The sequence below is a fragment of the Anomaloglossus baeobatrachus genome, chromosome 6 (assembly GCF_048569485.1).
Source record: "Anomaloglossus baeobatrachus isolate aAnoBae1 chromosome 6, aAnoBae1.hap1, whole genome shotgun sequence".
Taxonomy (NCBI): domain Eukaryota; kingdom Metazoa; phylum Chordata; class Amphibia; order Anura; family Aromobatidae; genus Anomaloglossus; species Anomaloglossus baeobatrachus.
In genome coordinates, this window is record NC_134358.1 from 301891274 (window position 1) to 301910507 (window position 19234).

General features: G+C 42.5%; 1 protein-coding gene across 1 annotated transcript in view; it reads right to left on the reverse strand.

Annotated features, from left to right (window-relative positions):
* Positions 1-18554, reverse strand: part of LOC142243222 (dynein axonemal heavy chain 5-like) — a 638472-nt gene extending 619918 nt beyond the window's left edge. The window contains exons 1-2 of the mRNA XM_075314893.1: positions 18472-18554; positions 15062-15219 (exon numbers count right to left, since the gene is read on the reverse strand). Coding sequence (XP_075171008.1) covers positions 15062-15209 — 148 coding nt within the window. The 5' untranslated portion in view covers positions 15210-15219; positions 18472-18554. The remainder of the gene's footprint in view (positions 1-15061; positions 15220-18471) is intronic.
* Between the last annotated feature and the right edge of the window lie 680 nt (positions 18555-19234).

Genomic DNA, 19234 nt, shown 5'->3' on the forward strand with positions numbered 1-19234 from the left:
TGGCTTTGTAAGAAGCATATGAAGGTCCTGGAGTGGCCTAGCTAGTCTCCAGATCTCAACCCCATTGAAAAGTTTGGAGGGAGTTGATAGTCCGTGTTGTTCAGCAACAGGCCCAAAACATCACTACTCTAGAGAACATCTGCATGGAAAAATGGGCCACCATACCACCAACAGTGTATGCCAACCTTACGAAGACTTACAGAAAACGTTTGACCTCTGTCATTGCCAACAAAGGATATATATCAAATTATTGAGATGAACTTTTGTTATTGACCAAATACTTATTTTTTACCATAATTTGCAAAACAAATATGCCAAATCAGACAAGGTGATTTTCTGGATTTGTTTTCTCCTTTTCTCTCTCATAGTTGTGGTCTATCTGTGATCTCAATTACAGGCCTCTCATCTTTTTAAGTGGGAGAACTTGAACAATTAGCGGCTGACTAAATATGCCTGTTTATAGGTAAAATTGTCAGTTATTAGGAGCGCCCACATGACTTTTAGGCTGGTTTCACATTGGCGTTTTTTTGAAGGATGTCAAAAAAACGCAAACACATGTGACTGGATCCTGTTGATTAAGTGTTTAAAGCATGCAAACGCAAGTGTTATTTTACAGGATCCTTTCACTTGCAGTTTATGGACAGGCATTGGAGGTCGACAAAGAGAGAGAGAGAAAAGAGAGAGACAGAGAGAGAAATCCAGGTGGTTTCTGGGCATGCTCACTAGAGGAAACGTGCGCTTGCATGCGGTACAGTCAGGATCCAGTGACATGCAGTATTTGGATGCAGGTAAAATAAAAGTAAAAAACTCAAAAGAACGGATCCGGTATATAAGGCATGCAAGCGCATGTGAATGCATCTTAACGTGATTCCATTGAAAATGCATTGTAATGCAAACGCATTTGTCAAGGATCCAGTCACATGCGTTTCGCGGTTTTTTTTACGTACTTCAAAAAAAAACGCTGATGTGAAAGCAGCCTTAAGTCCAGAATTAGCAGCGACTTCAAAGTTTTTCCACAAATCTATAGTATATGTCAATCTGTTCAATTTCCCTGCTCTATAACATGATGCCCATAGCTTGTACAGCATTTCCAAGCTGGCAAGTTCCCTTTAACCCACCAGCCTGTTTTCACCTTTTGGTCAAAGCCCAAATTTTACAATTTTGACCAGGCTCAATTTATGAAGGAGTAACAACAGATCCCAGCGACTGAGAATTTTTTTTCTTGACATATTGTACTTTATGTTAGTGATAAATTTAGGTTTACAATTTTTATATTTGTGAAAATATCTGAATTTTAGCAAAAATTTTGCAATTTTCAAACTTTTAATTTTTATGCCCTTAAACCTGAGAATTAGGTCCCACAGAATAGTTAATAAATAATATTTCCCACACGTCTACTTTACATCTGTACCATTTTTATTTTATTTTTTTTTGTTAGGAAATTAAAAAAGTTAAAAGATTATAAAGCAATTCCTACTTTTTACCAACAAAACTACTACTTTTTTTTTTTAGTGGACACATCACATTTGAAGTAACAGAGGCCTATGTGACAGAAAATACCAAAAAGTTACATTTTAAAAACTGCACCCCTCAATAATCACATTCAAGAACTTTAATAACCCACTACGTGATTCAAAAGAATTAGAGCAATGTGAAAGGGAAAAAAAAAATGAAAATTTTACATTTTTCCACAAAAATATTGCTTTAGCCTCAAATTTAGCATTTTCATAATGTTAACTGGAGAAAATGCACCATACAATTTGTTTGGGCACACGGCAGGGCTTGGAAGGGAAAGAGCACCATTCAACTTTTGGAGCACAAAGTTAGCTGAAATTGATAGCAGATACCATGTCTCCTTTGCAGAGCCCCTGGTGTACCTAAAGAGTGGGGTGAAAGAAACCCACATGTGACTCCATTTTGGAGGCTACAACCCTCAAGAAATCTGTATAGATGTGTGGTAAGCACCTCAAATTCACAGTTGATAAACAAAAAAATTAACGTTGAGCCATGAAAATGAAAAAAAAAAATTAACTTTTTCCCCACAAACGTATTGCTTTCACCTCAAATGTTAAATGTTCATGGGAGTAAAACGAGAAAATGGGCAGTATTTGATGTGCAATTTCTCCTGTGTACACCAATACCCCATATGTAGTGGAAAATTACTTTTTGTGCGATCGGCATGGTTCAGAAGGGAAAGAGCCCCATTTTGGCTGGAATAGATTGCATATGCTATGCCACATTTGAAGAGCCCCTGACATGGCAAAAAAGCAGAAACCCCCACAAGTGACCCCATGTTGGAAACTACACCACTCAAGGAATTTATCTAAGGGTGCAGTGAGCATTTTAAACCCTCCGGCGAGTCACAGAAATGTGTAATATTAGGCTAAGTAAATGAAAACATTTTTTCCAATAGAGTGCTGCTTTGTCCCCAAGTTTTTAATTTTCAAAAGGGTAATAGGAGAAAACAAACGTTATAATTTGTTACACAATTTCTCCTGAGTTCACCAAACCCCATAGATGGTCAAAAACTACTTTTGAGGCACAGTGCAAAGCACGAAAGGGAAGATACGTCATAGTGCAGTCTTTGCTGGAATGGTCTTAGGGTGCCATGTCACATTGTCAGAATCCTTGATGTGCTAGAAAATAAGACCCCCCCCCCCCCATAAGTGACCCCATTTTACAAACTACACTCCTCAATAAAGTCATCTAGGCGTGCAGTGAGCATGTTGACTCCACATGTGCCTCATAGAATTGTATACCATTCGGTAGTGAAAAACAATAATTACATTTTTATCAATAAAATGTTTTTAGCCCCAAGTTTTACATTTTTAGAAATTGATATAGGAAAAAAAATAGACTAAACAGTTTGTTGTGCAATTTCTTATTAATGCACCAATATCCTACATGTAATTAGGAACAATATTTTAGGCACAGTGAAAAGCTCATACGGGAAGGAGCACCATATTATATAGTGCAGTTTTTGCCATTATGGTTTGCAGGTGCCATGTAACATTGGCAGAGCCCCTGAGGTGCCAGAACAGCAGAATCCCCCATAAGTGACCTCGTTTTTCAAAGTACATGTTACGGTTGCTGTGGCTCTGGAGACTATGTCCGGATTTTTTGCTACTGCACATGTGCAAGCGCTGGAGACTAAGTCCTATCTTGGAGCCATTGCACATTGTGCGGGTGACATCATCGCTGACACGAGGTTACATGTCTCTGACACCTTCTAAGCTGATTGGCCACTGGTCATGTGCTTGTGACACGTGGTCACATGTCTCTGACACCTTCTATGCCGATTGGTCGCTGGTCATGTGCTTGTGACGCTTTGCTCGGTGATAGGCCAGCGTGACGTCATTGCTGTCATTCTGGCAGCGGATTGGCTCTGATGTCCTCCATCTTGGATGAGGCACAGAGTCTATATAAGACCCTGACGCACACCGCCTGGCGCTCAGTCCTCTTGGTTGATGCATGAGGGTAGACGCCCTGTGCACGTCCCTCTAGGCATCTCTCTGTCTATGTTAGGTGAGCGCTACCGGCAGGGTAGTGTTCTTATACCTTACAGCTTCGGCTGCAGTCCGTATCCTTACCTCTTAGTGGAGCGGACATAGGCAGGTGCCTGAGGCACATGGTCCGGCTGGGCCTTGTGATTCTACTCATAGGTGGACGTTGCCGCTAGGGTAACGTTCCTTATACTGCGTCTGGCAGTTGTTCGTATCCTCGCACACTAGGGGAGCGAACAGAGGTAGGAGCTTTGTGCGGCTTATGCTGCTGTCCGTCTCTTTTGCACCACTAGAAAAGCGGACCTAGGCAGGTGCCATATCTAGTGGTTCGTGTCCTCGCACACTAGTGGAGCGAACACAGGTAGGAGCTTTGTGCGGCTTACGCTGCTGTCCATCTCCTGGCACCACTAGAGGAACGGACCTAGGTAGGTGCCATTTCACACTCACTGCTTTTGTCTCTGTGATCTTTAACAGAGACCATTCCACATACCCTCCAAGTAAGGGAGGAATTGCTTTATTTTCTAATTATATTCCTCTGTGAGTTTAACAGAGGTATTGCACTCTGCACTTGTGCTATTATTTTTTACAGTGGCACACTTATATACCCCTTATCCTCTGCCATAGTCTGCAGCAGAGTCTTTGCACGGTGGACCCTGACTGTCTGACATTCCTTTAGGTTTTATTATCAGACAGCCCCCCGTAACATTAGGACTGAGCCAAGGGTCTGGCAGTTATGGCAGAATATCAGCAGTTACACCGTTACATACAAGTACTTGAGTCGCGGCTCAAGAGTAGAGAGGATAAACCTCAGACCATGGTGACAACTGCACATGATCCTCGACTTGCTCTGCCAAACAGATATTCTGGCGATGCCAGATCATGTCGTGGTTTCATTAGTCAGTGGCAGATACACCTAGAGGTCAACTCTTCTCGCTTCTCTACGGAGAGGTCCAGAGTAGGCTTTATCATCTCCTTACTTCAGGACAAAGCCTTAGAATGGGCGACTCCCTTATGGGAGCGCTCTGATGTGGTTACTCTGAGACATCAAGACTTTCTTGATGCTCTTAAAGCGGTATTTATGGGTCCGCAGGTTACCCATGATGCGGCCGTGAGACTCTTAGATCTATCTCAGGGTTCGTTATCCACTAGTTCTTATGCCATTGCTTTTAGAACTCTGGTGGCAGAACTAGATTGGCCAGAGAAGGTGTTGATTCCTATCTTCTGTAGAGGGTTGGCAGGCTATGTCAAGGATGCCCTTGCTACTCGTAAGGTCCCTGCTTCTCTGGAGGACTTGATCACAGTAGCAACGAGGATCGACGTACGCCATAGGGAACGTAGACTCGAGGTCTCTTCCTCACGCCCTAAGCATCGGGCTATTCCAGTTGTTGAGGGTCCACTACCATCTTCCTCAGCATCTGAAACATCTCCCACTCCTATGGAGTTAGGTCATACGTTCTCCAGACTACGCAAATCTGGTCCTCCTATATGTTAAGTATGTCGTCAGGCTGGGAACTATGCCAACAAGTGTTCTAGTCGTCAGGGAAACTCCCAGGACTAGTAACCATTAGAGGGGGGTTACTAGAGACGTCTTCTGCACCCTCTAAGTGTAGTATCCCAGGTCAGCTCTCATTCTCTGAGAATACATGGCCTATTATGGCTTTTGTGGATTCCGGAGCTGACGGGACTTTTGTGTCCTCAGGATTTGTAAAGAGACACAATATTCCCTCTATCATGTTAGAGGCGCCTATTCCTGTCCGTGTTGTTAATGGGACTATGTTGTCTGACTCCATTACATTGAGGACAGTTCCCTTGCGCCTTTCCCTGCCTCAGGGTCACATAGAAGAGATTTCTTTTCTTGTTTTGCCTGAGGGTATAGACGACGTCCTTCTGGGTCTCCCATGGCTTCGGACTCATGCTCCTCACATTGACTGGGAGTCCGACAGCATTATTAGTTGGGGTTCGAAATGTCAGTCCCGATGTCTTCCCTTATCACCTAAGGTCGTTGCGGTTGCATCAACTGATCTCTCTCCCATACCTACACCCTATTTGGATTTCACTGACGTGTTCTCCAAACAGGGTGCTGAGGTTCTTCCACCCCATAGGCCGTATTACTGTGCCATAGACCTTATCCCAGGTTCGGTTCCACCTAAGGGCAGGGTTTACCCCCTGTCGATACCTGAGTCGGAGGCCATGTCGTCCTATATAAGAGAGAGTTTAGAGAAGGGGTTCATTCGTAAGTCTGTCTCTCCCGCGGGAGCTGGGTTTTTCTTTGTTCTGAAGAAAGAGGGTGATTTGCGTCCCTGCATAGATTACAGGGGTCTCAACGCAATCACAATAAAGAACAAATACCCATTACCTTTAATTTCGGAGCTCTTTGACAGACTGAGGGGAGCTCAGGTTTTTACGAAGTTGGATCTGCGGGGTTCGTATAACTTGGTACGAATTCGAGAGGGTGACGATTGGAAGACCGCTTTTAACACCCGAGACGGTCACTATGAATACCTCGTCATGCCTTTTGGTTTATGTAATGCACACGCAGTATTTCAGGACTTCGTAAACGATGTGTTCAGGGATTTACTGTTATTGTCCGTCGTGGTGTATCTAGACGACATCCTGATTTTTTCTCCTGATCTGGAGACTCATCGTCAGGATGTCGTTCGTGTCCTTTCCCGTTTAAGGGAGCACTCTTTGTTTGCTAAACTCGAAAAATGTGTATTCGAGCAGTCATCCTTGCCTTTTTTGGGCTACATTATCTCACAAGAGGGTCTGGCTATGGATCCTGCGAAGCTCTCTGCTGTCCTGGAATGGTCCGAACCTCATTCCTTGAAGGCGGTGCAACGCTTCTTAGGATTCATAAATTACAGGCAGTTCATACCCCATTTCTCTACTTTGGTGGCCCCTTTGGTGGCCTTGACTAAGAAAGGTGCTAATCCAAAAGTCTGGTCTACTGAGACATCCCAGGCTTTTGAGGCAGTAAAAAGACACTTTTCAACTGCTCCCGTTCTTCAAAGACCCGATGAGAATAAGCCCTTCCTCTTGGAGGTTGATGCCTCTTCAGTGGGTGCTGGTGCAGTCTTGTATCAAAAGAACGGTGCAGGTAGAAAAAGGCCGTGTTTCTTCTTTGCTAAAACCTTTTCACCAGCAGAGAGAAACTATACCATTGGGGATAGGGAACTGCTCGCCCTGAGATTAGCCTTGGAGGAGTGGCATCACTTGCTGGAAGGAGCGAAACATCCTTTCCAGGTCTATACAGACCATAAGAATCTGACGTACTTACAAACCGCTCAGCGTCTGAATCCTCGCCAAGCCCGCTGGTCCTTGTTTTTCTCCCGCTTTCACTTCTCCATCAACTATCTGTCTGGGAGTAAGAATAACAAGGCAGACACACTGTCTCGCTCTATGGTTTCTACCCAGGAAGAGATTGACGAACCTCGTCTTATCCTTCCCTCCAGGGTTTTTCATACGCTCTCCCCTGTGACGTTAGGCCAAATCCCACCGGGCAAGACCTTTGTGCCGCCTTATCGACAGAATGATATACTGTCGTGGGCCCACACCTCAAAGGTGGGTGGGCATTTTGGTATTAGGCGGACACGAGAGTTACTGGAGAGGTGGTATTGGTGGCCACACTTAGCCAGCCACGTCAAGAGATATGTCGGTTCCTGCTACTCGTGTGCTCGCAACCGTCCATTACGGCAGAGACCGGCTGGGCTCTTGCATCCTTTACCAGTGCCAGATAGACCATGGAAGGTGGTAGGCATGGACTTTGTGGGTGATCTTCCGTGTTCACAGGGACATAGATTTGTGTGGGTCATTACGGACCATTTCTCCCGGATGGTTCATCTCGTACCGTTATCGAGAATCCCGTCTTCCAGGGTACTAGCCAAACTATTCCTCAAGCATGTCTTTAGGCTTCACGGGATGCCAGATCGTATCATTTGTGATAGAGGCCCGCAATTTGCTTCCCGTTTCTGGCGAGATCTTTGTAGCCTTCTGCAAATTGAGTTGAATCTCTCTTCGGCATACCATCCGGAGACCAATGGTTTGGTTGAGCGTACCAATCAATCCATGATTATATACCTTCGACACTTTGTTGCTGAGAACCACGATAACTGGTCCTCCCTCCTACCCTGGGCAGAATTTGCCCTTAACAATTCGCTGGCTGAGGCCACTGGGCAGACACCATTCGTGCTCAATAATGGGCAACACCCTAGGGTACCGGTACCGTTTCCCGCTGCTGCACCTTCTCCTCTTGTGGCCGACTGGGCAACTAATGCCAGAGAGTTTTGGGATCGGACTCAAGAGTCGATCCAAGCAGCTAAGGACCGTATGAAGACGGTGTCCGATTGGTTTCGTCGCCCGGCTCCTGTCTTTTCTCCAGGGGATTTTGTGTGGCTCTCTGCAAAACACGTGAAACTTAGAGTGAGCTCTGTCAAATTTGCTCCTCGCTTCCTGGGTCCTTATGAGGTTCTTCGACAGGTAAATCCTGTAGTCTACCAATTGAAGTTAACCGTCCATCTTAGGATCCATGACAAATTCCATGTTTCACTACTAAAGCCGGCTATTTTACCTCACGCTCGTGAAGTGCACTCTCCTGCCTCTGATTCCTCTCGCTCTAGCTATGAGGTACGAGCCATAGTTGGTTCTAAGATGGTTAGAGGGCGCAGGTTCTTCTTGACAGATTGGGAGGGCTATGGCCCGGAACATCGCTCTTGGGAGCCTGAGGAGGCTGTCCATGCTCCCGACTTAGTTGCCGATTACCTGCGTCGCCGGGAGGGGGGCCCTTGAGGGGGAGGTACTGTTACGGTTGCTGTGGCTCTGGAGACTATGTCCGGATTTCTAGCTACTGCACATGTGCAAGCACTGGAGACTAAGTCCTATCTTGGAGCCATTGCACATGTGCGGGTGACATCATCGCTGACACGAGCTCACATGTCTCTGACACCTTCTAAGCTGATTGGCCACTGGTCATGTGCTTGTGACACGTGGTCACATGTCTCTGACACCTTCTATGCCGATTGGTCGCTGGTCATGTGCTTGTGACGCTTTGCTCGGTGATAGGCCAGCGTAACGTCATTGCTGTCATTCTGGCAGCGGATTGGCTCTGATGTCCTCCATCTTGGATGAGGCACAGAGTCTATATAAGATCCTGACGCACGCCGCCCGGCGCTCAGTCCTCTTGGTTCATGCATGAGGGTAGACGCCCTGTGCACGTCCCTCTAGGCATCTCTCTGTCTATGTTAGGTAAGCGCTACCGGCAGGGTAGTGTTCTTATACCTTACAGCTTCGGCTGCAGTCCGTATCCTTACCTCTTAGTGGAGCGGACATAGGCAGGTGCCTGAGGCACATGGTCCGGCTGGGCCTTGTGATTCTACTCGTAGGTGGACGTTGCCGCTAGGGTAACGTTCCTTATACTGCGTCTGACAGTTGTTCGTATCCTCGCACACTAGGGGAGCGAACAGAGGTAGGAGCTTTGTGCGGCTTATGCTGCTGTCCGTCTCTTTTGCACCACTAGAAGAGCGGACCTAGGCAAGTGCCATATCTAGTGGTTCGTGTCCTCGCACACTAGTGGAGCGAACGCAGGTAGGAGCTTTGGGCGGCTTACGCTGCTGTCCGTCTCCTGGCACCACTAGAGGAACGGACCTAGGTAGGTGCCATTTCACACTCACTGCTTTTGTCTATGTGATCTTTAACAGAGACCATTCCACACACCCTCCAAGTAAGGGAGGAATTGCTTTATTTTCTAATTATAGTCCTCTGTGAGTTTAACAGAGGTATTGCACTCTGCACTTGTGCTATTATTTTTTACAGTGGCACACTTATATACCCCTTATCCTCTGCCATAGTCTGCAGCAGAGTCTTTGCACAGTGGACCCTGACTGTCTGACATTCCTTTAGGTTTTATTATCAGACAGCCCCCCGTAACAGTACACCTCTAAATTAATTCCTCTAGGGGTGCTGTGATCATATTGACAGCAAAGTGTGTCACAGAATTTTATACCATTGGGCAGTGAAAAACAATGGGACACAATGGCACCAAAATGTGTCACACATTTTTTGCTAAGCATGACTATCCCATATGTGGCTGTACAGTGCTGCCTAGCCATATGGTGAGTATTTGACCCTTGGAGCACAAATTTTCCTAGAATAGTTTACAGACTCCATATACATTGCTCTAATTGCTAAAAGAGCAGAAACCCCCTCAAGAGACTTGCACCTAGTAAATTAAGCTGGCTCTCCTCATTACAGAAAGGCAAAACATGTGGATGTTAGATGTGGCTTAGAAATATTGTGAGGATCCGAAAGGGGGAGGGGCATTTGGATTTGGGAGTGCAGATTTGCTGTATTTCTTTTTGGGAGAGGCCATGGTACTTTTCTAGAGCCTTTGGGTTACCAGTAACGTGGAAGCCTCCTATATTTCCATTGACAGATGGCGGAACTGAGTGAATGCTTGTTGTTTTTTTTGTGTAATGAGTTGCAGCTCTAAATGGAAACTTTTTACATGGCATTTTGGATCCCATTTATCCTGCGCTCTTCTGCTCTATGCTGAGCACTTACTTTGGGGTGTCATCTGAATGACGTGATTCAGATGACACCCCAGAGGCACCCATGAGCTACATTGAGGCAGTCTCAGTTCAGCAATCTCTATCTTTTCAACAGTGTATAAAACTATTGCCGACCGCACTTTTATGAATGCATAAAAAGACGGACACCGCTGGATTATAGACCAGTGACAGTCCACAGTATCTCCTTCTGCCTCATTATAGTGAATGTTCCATCAGGGATTACATGTAAGTCACATATATCATAAATGTATACGTAAACCTTGGTGTAAGAGCTCAGCATAGAGAACAGGATAAATGTGAGCTAAGCCTGACTATACTTTTTGGGAGGCAGAATAAATAATTCAACAGCAGTTCAAGAATGTATTTTTTTATTTGCCACAGACTGTGCAGTATGCGTGATAAAACAGTTTTATTCTTCGGTGCACTGTGATCACAGCAATACCAGGTTCATATTGTTTTTTTATATTTGGTTATTATCACACACTAAAGCAACACTTTAAAAACGTTTTTGCACCAATTTTATATTTTGAGAGCTATGAATTTCATTTCTTTGTTGACCATCATGTGAGGGCTAGTTTTTTGTGGGATGAGTTGACGTTTTAGTGGTACCATTTTCGGGCACATTACATTATTTGAATGCTTTTTATTCTGATTTTGGGGAGACAGAATAAACAAAAAACAACAATTCAAAAATTGTTTTGGATTTTTTCTTTTATGTCATTCACTGTTTGGTAAAAGTCATAATGCAGCTTTCTTCATAGGTCAGTACGATTATAGAGATTGCACATTTAACTATTTTGTTATGTTTTGCCTCCTTTACACAATAAAAGCAATTTTATAGAAAAAAAAAAAAAATAAATAAATCGCTATATTCTGACAGCTATAGATTTTTATTATTCTGCTGATGGAGGTGTATGGCGGCTTTTTTTTTTGCAGGACAACATGACCTTTTCAGGGATACCATATTTATATTTGACTTTTTGGTTGTGTATTATTCCACTTTTGCGGTTTCATGAATAACCTAATTCTCGCCAATTTTTGTATTTTCTATGGTGTTTACTGGATAGGTTAGTAAGTGTGACAGATTTATGGATCAGGTCGTTTCAGACGCAGGGATACCAAATGTGTACTTTTTGTGTTTAATTTTGGTTTTACATAAATATGTTTATTGCTATAATTTTTTTGTTGTTATTCGGTTATTTTTGTTCAAAATATTTATACGTTTTTTTTCTTCACTTTGTTTTACTTAGTCCACACTTGGGACATTAACTTTTATTAGGCTCATCGCTGGTGTAATGCATTACACCTGTCAGTTTGACACTTACAGAATGCCTGTTAGACCATGCGCCTGGCATGGTGAAACAGGACACCGTAGACAGGTAACTTGCAGGTCATTTGACTTCGGGTTGCCATGGCGATAAATGGGACCCTGTAAGTCATGAGGGGCTTAATTTGATGGCCTTTCCCAGCCTTATACATGCCGCAATAGCTATTGATTGCGGCATTTGGGGGGGGGGGGATTAACAGTGATGTGCAAGCACCGGCCCAGGCTGTGACAGCTGGAGCTTGGCAATCACTTAAGCCATGCTCCCAGCAGCAATAGATTATTCTGTGCTCACATGATCCCTATGACGTACCAGTACGCCCATTTGTGGGAATGCACTGCAATATAGGACTTACTGGTACGTATAATGTCAGAAATGGGTGAAATGGAGTCTGACACACTAAAACTCAAATTGAACCATTTAGACATTCATATAGGAGACTTAGGAAAATCTACATTATGAGAATGAATTTTATATGGACTAATTTTGCACCTATGCATCTTAAATATATACTGTAGCTTTCTATGGCAGGTGTGAACAATGAGGTCTGGATCCTGTTCTAAACTGCTATTTTGAGGCCAGCCGGAACATAGCAAGTTGAAGTAAAAGAGTTAGAGACCATCTTGATTGGGTTAAACCTTGTCATGTTGGAATGGCTTTTATCCTGTTAAATTTTGTTTTATATATCCAGCTCATCAATAGCAGTCTCTTGGCCAAGAAAATTGCTAAACGGCATCATGTGAGCGCCATGACAGTTGGAAGAATATGAAATGAAGTCCGTTCAACCATTTAAAAGCCAAGAGGTGGACATTCAGGCGGAGTCAACAAGTCAGCTTATCACAAGGTTTATCAGTTCTGGTGCAACAAACAGCAATGAAGGTGCTTCGTAACAGTGAGATCACAGATGTCCATGCAAGCATCATGCAACGCACGTTATACAAGTCTGGAATGGTGGCCCAAAAAATGATTAAGAAACCTTGACTTCAATATCGTCAAAAAAGGAAAAGGATAAAATTGAGTTTGCAAAGAAGTACGAAAAGTGGTCAATGAGATTGGAAATGGGTGATTTCGAGTGATGATACAAAAGTCTAAGCTTTAATAGTTGTAAATGGGTCTGAAAAGAAACAAGGGAAAAAATGGCTAACGGATCGGAAATTATTGGATTGGTGGAGGAAGCCTGATGATATGGAGTTGCACTTTATACACTCGAGTACTATGGGTATGAAAAAGATGACAGTGTTCCAACACGACAACGACCCGAAGCATACATCAAGATTGGCAAAGAAGTGGATCAATGACAATGATGTAGGGATGCGGGATTGTCCTCCACCGTCCCCAGAACTCAACCAAAACAAACACTTGTGGGTAGAGTTAAAGAAAAAGCTGTATACATACCCAAGTGAGTCGACCAGTATGCACCAACATTGAGAACGTGAAGAAGAGGCCTGGGATAAGATTTCGGTGAAGACCTGCTTGAATATGATCAAGAGCATGCCCAGAAGGATTCAGGAAGGTTTAAAACTTTAAATAATGTGAAGAACATGCAAGTCCACCTTCACTAACTTTAGGATTCTTTATTATTAAAAAAATCACAAAAATATACAGCATTCTCCACATCCCCCATGATGCCTTTACTAGTTTCTGGTGTCAAGCAATCATTTTTTGGCAAACTTCTGATTTTACCAATAAAATTATAAAAATAATTGGACATGTTTGGTACTGGTGTACTGTATTTATAATGATGAGCACAATCAGACTACAAGGTAATGTTTAACCCAAAAAATGTATACTGTAAAAAAAATACCCCAAAAAAAGTCAGAATTGCATTTTTTTACAATTTCTTCTCACTTGGCATTTATTTCCCTTTTCCACTATAGTATGTGGTAAAACGAATGGTGTTATTGAAATGTACAACTCGTCCCACAAAAAACAAGCCCTTATATGTCTATGTGGACAGAAAAATAAAGTTATGGCTCTGGGAAGAAAGCTGAGAAAAAAAAAACCACAAAAATGCAGGACCAGAAATGAGCCATATCAAGAAGGGGTTAAAGATAGCCTATTAGCAACTAGCCTTCGCGCACAAGGGCTAAATGACAGTTTCACCAGTATCTGAGAGTACAAGGGCTAAATAGCAGTTAAATTTATGTCTACACTGTTCCTTATAAATCAGTATCTGAGCGTACAATAGTGACAGGTTCATGCTGTGTCACAAGTGAGGGCCGTAGAAGCACAGAACCATGTGAAATGAATGTCACCACTGCACGCCGCTTATCTTCACCTGCAACTGTTTATTCATTTGCTGTAGCAAAAATGAATAGAAGTTAAAAGACTCAGACAGGTAAGTGCCTCTATGTTTATCTGCCAACAATTTACTTCCATGCACCTAGGCTGATGAGCCCCACCAAAGCAGAGATAGTTCGTCATACTCCACTATGGTATATGGTTGTTATTGCTCACTACACAGTGCTTTATATATTTGGACATTTATTTTTCCATTGTATTTTTGTGAAAAGTTCTTAAAATTAGATATGAGCGGACCCATTGAAGTTCGGTTAGGCGAGTTCAGCCTGAATTTAGATACAGTTCAATTCGGAACCCAGACTTGAGTTGAACCCCATTGGAAGTCACCGATTGAGCATTTTGGGTCTCCCCAAATACAGCCAACCATAAACAAAATACTTCCAGTGGAGGGAGAGCAGGATTTTTTTTTTTTCTGCACACACTACAACTGATAACATTGATTTGCCCTTAGTGGGAGCCATACAAACACTGCAAGCGCCTCGCACTGGGCCAAGCACAGCGATGCTCGATCAAGTTTTTAACATGTGTAATGCACTCAAATTCCAACTCGGACACTGATTTTTTTTTTGTAAAGTCTGTGTTTGGTACAAAAATTGACCGTTACTGTTTGGATTTGCTCATCTCTATTTAAAACTAATAAATATTTTGAGAGTGGCCGTAAGGGGCACATAATTGTGAAACAGACAAATTGCCACTTCTTGAAGGGAAAAGCCATTTCAGTTGACTCCTACAGTCAGTTTTCATCTGTGATAATTGCAAATCTGCCAAATACCATGACAAGCCTGGTATAATTTACAGGTAAGTCCCATAAAGGTAGAATGAGCCATCACTACAGAGCAGAGATTCAAGGTCTGTGATATCTGGTTGGTTTACAGTAAATATATACAAATTAACCAAGTACAGCATAAGTTACCCAGCAAATCTCCTAAAACCTGTGGAATCAGTTAGCAACCAAAATAAAAACATTGGGCTCTGAAAAGAGAGCAATCGAATTTACATAATATAAATCTAAATTATCCTTTCCTCTTTGGGGTTATTTTTTTCCAATATTCTTAATTTTAGCAACGTTTGAATAAGTATAAGAAATTATAATTAGTAATGAGTGAACTGCTTAGTGCTGCGGTGCTCAGTAAGCGTAACAAGCATTTTGATGCTCAGGTCGCGTGTACCGAGTATAATTGAAGTCAATTTTCTTCTGGAAAAATGCTAGCGTTCCCCATGGACTTCCATTATACTCAAACAGGTACTACAGCATCAAAATGCTCGACGTTACATTTACCGAGCAACAAGCAGTTCACTCATTACTAATTATAAACCAGAAATACACCAATGACTCCTCCCTCCCCACAAGTGAGAAAAAGGATTTCACCTTTGTTAACAGATACCAATGGTGGATTTAAAGGTTGGTCTGTGTCTCCTCTAGATGCACTGCTGGGAAGGTCCACCTCAGTGTCCTCTTCTACAATAGGAGGAATTGGATCTTCTCCATCCACATCAGTTCTATTGCTTTCATCCATAGTGTCCACCCTTTGGGTTAGAAAATAAACATTATAACCTAACTTCAAAACCCATTGGATGTAATATATTCTTATTCTACCATAAAACACACACACCTTAACATGGATGTTAAAGAGAACCTGAAATGCTGCTCACCTGCTGTTTACCTGCAAATATACAGTCATGGCCAAAAGTGCTGACAACCATGAAATTGTTCCAGAAAATGAAGTATTTCTCACAGAAAATTATTATAATTACACTTGTTTTGTTATACACGTTATTTCCATCATGTGCATTGGAATAAAACACACAAAAAATTAAAAGTAAAAAAGGCTAATTGGACATCATTTCACACTCAACTCCAAAAAGTGTCCGATCAAAATTGTTGGCCCTCTCAACTTGATGTTTGGTTGCATGCCCTTTGGAAGATATTACTGGAATTATGATGATGTCTGGATGCCTTACTTGACCGGCAGCTGCAGGGAGAACATTAACATTACCTCCCTGTAACTGCTGCTCTAATAAGGCAGCCCAACATTAACTGAAAGCTACTTAGCTGCAGATTAACCCTACATCTACATGTATATAACATTTGTGAATATGACCGGTTTGCTTTAGGCTAGGTACAGACGACAGTATTTGCGATCTGACAAAACATTGGATCACACTCAGACCGTGCACTAGTCCAGAATCTGTCCGAGGAAAAATTGCAGTATGCCAGAGTAGCCTTTGTAAATTGGATCCCACTCTGGTTAGAGATGAGCTGAAAAATGGTCGTCTGCACCTATCCTTAGGAAAGTCAATTTAATATTGGCCTCTATTAATTAGGCTATAGGAAACTGCATGCATAGCTATGCTACAGCATACCCATTTTATTTGACTCACTTGGTATACATTCATGAGATATATGAAAAGCATGAGTTCATATGGACTAATAAAAACACTGCATGACTAATAAAACTTTTGGCTATTCGTTGAGGACAGGAAGGGTGTTTAGTTCAGCACCAGTTTCCAGGAAAGAAAGCAGCTGGAAGAATTACAAGCAGGGCCAGTGAATAGCAAAGTCAGTTGGTCTTCTGGTCCCCACTTGTTGTACCCGAGTTTGTCAAAGATGGATTATTTCCAGTTACACCCCTAATTGCCTGAAACGTGATTCCTTCCAAAAGCAGAGGCCAAGTAGAGAACATGGAAAGCAAAGATCTAACAGAAAAAAATTGCTCTGTTGGAGGGCCTAGTCATACCGCACCCAGACATCTGTCATACCAATAACCAGGTGAGGAGGAAAATTAAGAAACTTGTTGTCTGGTCTCAGAAGAAAAGTCTTCGGTCACTATGTGCGACTGCAGAATCGAGAAAGTTGGTGGTGTGCGCAATCTCATAATTCCACTGTATCCCCAGTGCGGGTAGGTTTTCACATGACCATATGTTTGTGATTTGCAAACCTGGACTAAAAATGTCAAATTAATTAGTCTTGTCTGGCTTCTGTAAATTATTTTCTAATGAGAGGAGCAGAGTTGGACTATTAGGCTGGAGCCACACGGGGATTACTGCGATCCCCTCGCATGACACTCGGCTCACGCTGGCAGTACAGCAGAGCCGAATGTCATGCGAGTGTCCCGTGCGATCAGACCTCAGCTGCGTAGGGGCCAACCTGCACGAAGGAGGGCAGGGAGGGAATTATCTCTGTAGCAGTTTGGCAGCCACATACCTTCAGAATCACTAGCGGACACAGACAGAAGAGGCCGCTGTGCAATAACAATAAATGGCACTTTACAATAGCTCATCATAATGCTTTGGAAATGTGCGGCTGCACGGGCTGCCTGTTCAGAATGCTATTAGCCTGCTGATAAACCACAGATCGATAACGGGAGTCCGTGGCCGCAAGTATACCATATGAAAACTCCTGGCCACATTATGATTGGAGGGGCAAATGCAAAGATATTGAGCGAGGCCACCACCCTCTTGTCGGATTCTGGCCAGGAATCTTCATATCATATACTCGAGGGCCCGTGACCACCATTCCCAACTGATACCAATCTCTCCTCACACTACGTCTGATGTGAGGATTTATAAAAGTCTGCAATCACAGAGTGACTCAAGATTTATGGATGTAGACCAGACAACCCCTTTAATAGTGTGCTTCATTTGTTTTTTTTACAAGTACTTTAAATTCACAGCTGCCAATTTAAGAAGGTGTTTTCTCAAAGTTTGTACAACTTGTAGTTCCGCAAAAATATTGCGGATTTTAGCGTTTTCACATCATTTCGGTCAGTTCTTCCAAAGTGGGCGCAGCTTGAGCGCCATGGGGTGTGTCCTACAAATTCATGTTCAAGTTGTAGCATATTGTACACTAGAAATGATACTCCAGTCTGACTAGAGTAACCTTTCTGGCAGATGTTCCTGATTCATCACCTCTTCACGACCTTGAACGTACTAGTCCAAGGTCGTGTCTGTCCATAGAAGGAAGCACCATATGTGCACAAGCTGCATCTTTGTGGTGACCACAAAGATGCACAGTTTTGGTCCTCAAAAAAAAAACAAACGCTCCCTTGGCATGCATTTTTTGCCACATTTTACAGCGCTTTTTTACAGCGATTGTGCCCAGTGCGTTTAAGTTAAATCTATTAACTGGAAGGGCTCAAAAACACAGGCAAAAACGCAGAAAGAATTGACATGCTGCATATTTGTGGTCACCACAAAGACGCAGCCAAAAAAAAAAAAAAAAAAAAAAAAAAGCTGCAACGTGCGCACAGCAAAAATGAAATCTCAGACTTTGATGGGGAAGGAAATACATGCAGTCGTGGGACCAAAACTGCACCCAAAAAACGCGCAAAAACACGGCAAATAACAGCGTATGCACATGGCCTTAATGCAGGCTCACAGGAGATCAGCATTTTTGCTGTTTACAGTGATGATGAAGAATCGCTCTGAAAAGCAGAAGTGATCAGAGTGTTTTAGCTTCAAGTCTCTTAAGGGGACTGGTAAAATCAATAAAATAAATTTTATAAAAAAAAAAAAAAAAAAAAAACACAAACACACAATCAAAGAAAGATGAAAAAAACAAAAATGAAAAATTACCAGGTGGTGAAGGGATGAAGTGGCGTATGCCTCCAGTATGCCCATCCTTAACACTGGTGTGCACAATGCCCACTCTTAATGACTCAGGCCCTATGTGTGGCAGAATGGGATATCTACAGCCCACCACAAGTTTGGTGACATTATTACACATATCTTTACATACAATTATTGTAAGAGTTTATATAAATATTCCATCACACATACCTGTGACCGGCTCCGGTGTGCTGGAGGCAGAGGTCTTGTATGTGGCCACTGCGACTCTCACTGTTGCTATTTGTTTATCCTCTTCTCTTAGTATTGTTAGTTGGTGTCATAGAAACGGCTGTAATCGGATCTGTCCTCATTGGTTACCACTGAGAGTCTGCTTTATTTGCAGGCATTAGTAATGAATGGCTTTCTAGGGTCCTGGCCTCTGGTTTACCAGCTACTTATTATTCAGTGTGAACTTCTACTGATTCATCCCACAATTTTAGACTATGTTATGCTCTAAGCATGTACAAGGAAGCTTTGGTTGCCATGAGTAAGTCTAACTGTATACAGAAGGCTGGGCATGGCTACTGATCTGTGCCTGTATCCCAGCAATGACAGTACACAGCCCCAGGCACTGCGCACACCTCTCACCACAGCACAGGCCCAAGAGAAAAGCTTATTCGACACCACATGTAGGACATACATATATTCACATAAACACTGTACACACATTTTTTTTATATATATATATATATATATATATATATATATATATATATATATATATATATATATATATATATATACACACACACACATATATATATATTTTATATACACACACACACACACACACACACATATGTACATATACATACTAATATATACTGTATATACAGTTAGGTCCAGAAATATTTGGACAGTGACACAAGTTTTGTTATTTTAGCTGTTTACAAAAACATGTTCAGAAATACAATTATATATATATATAATATGG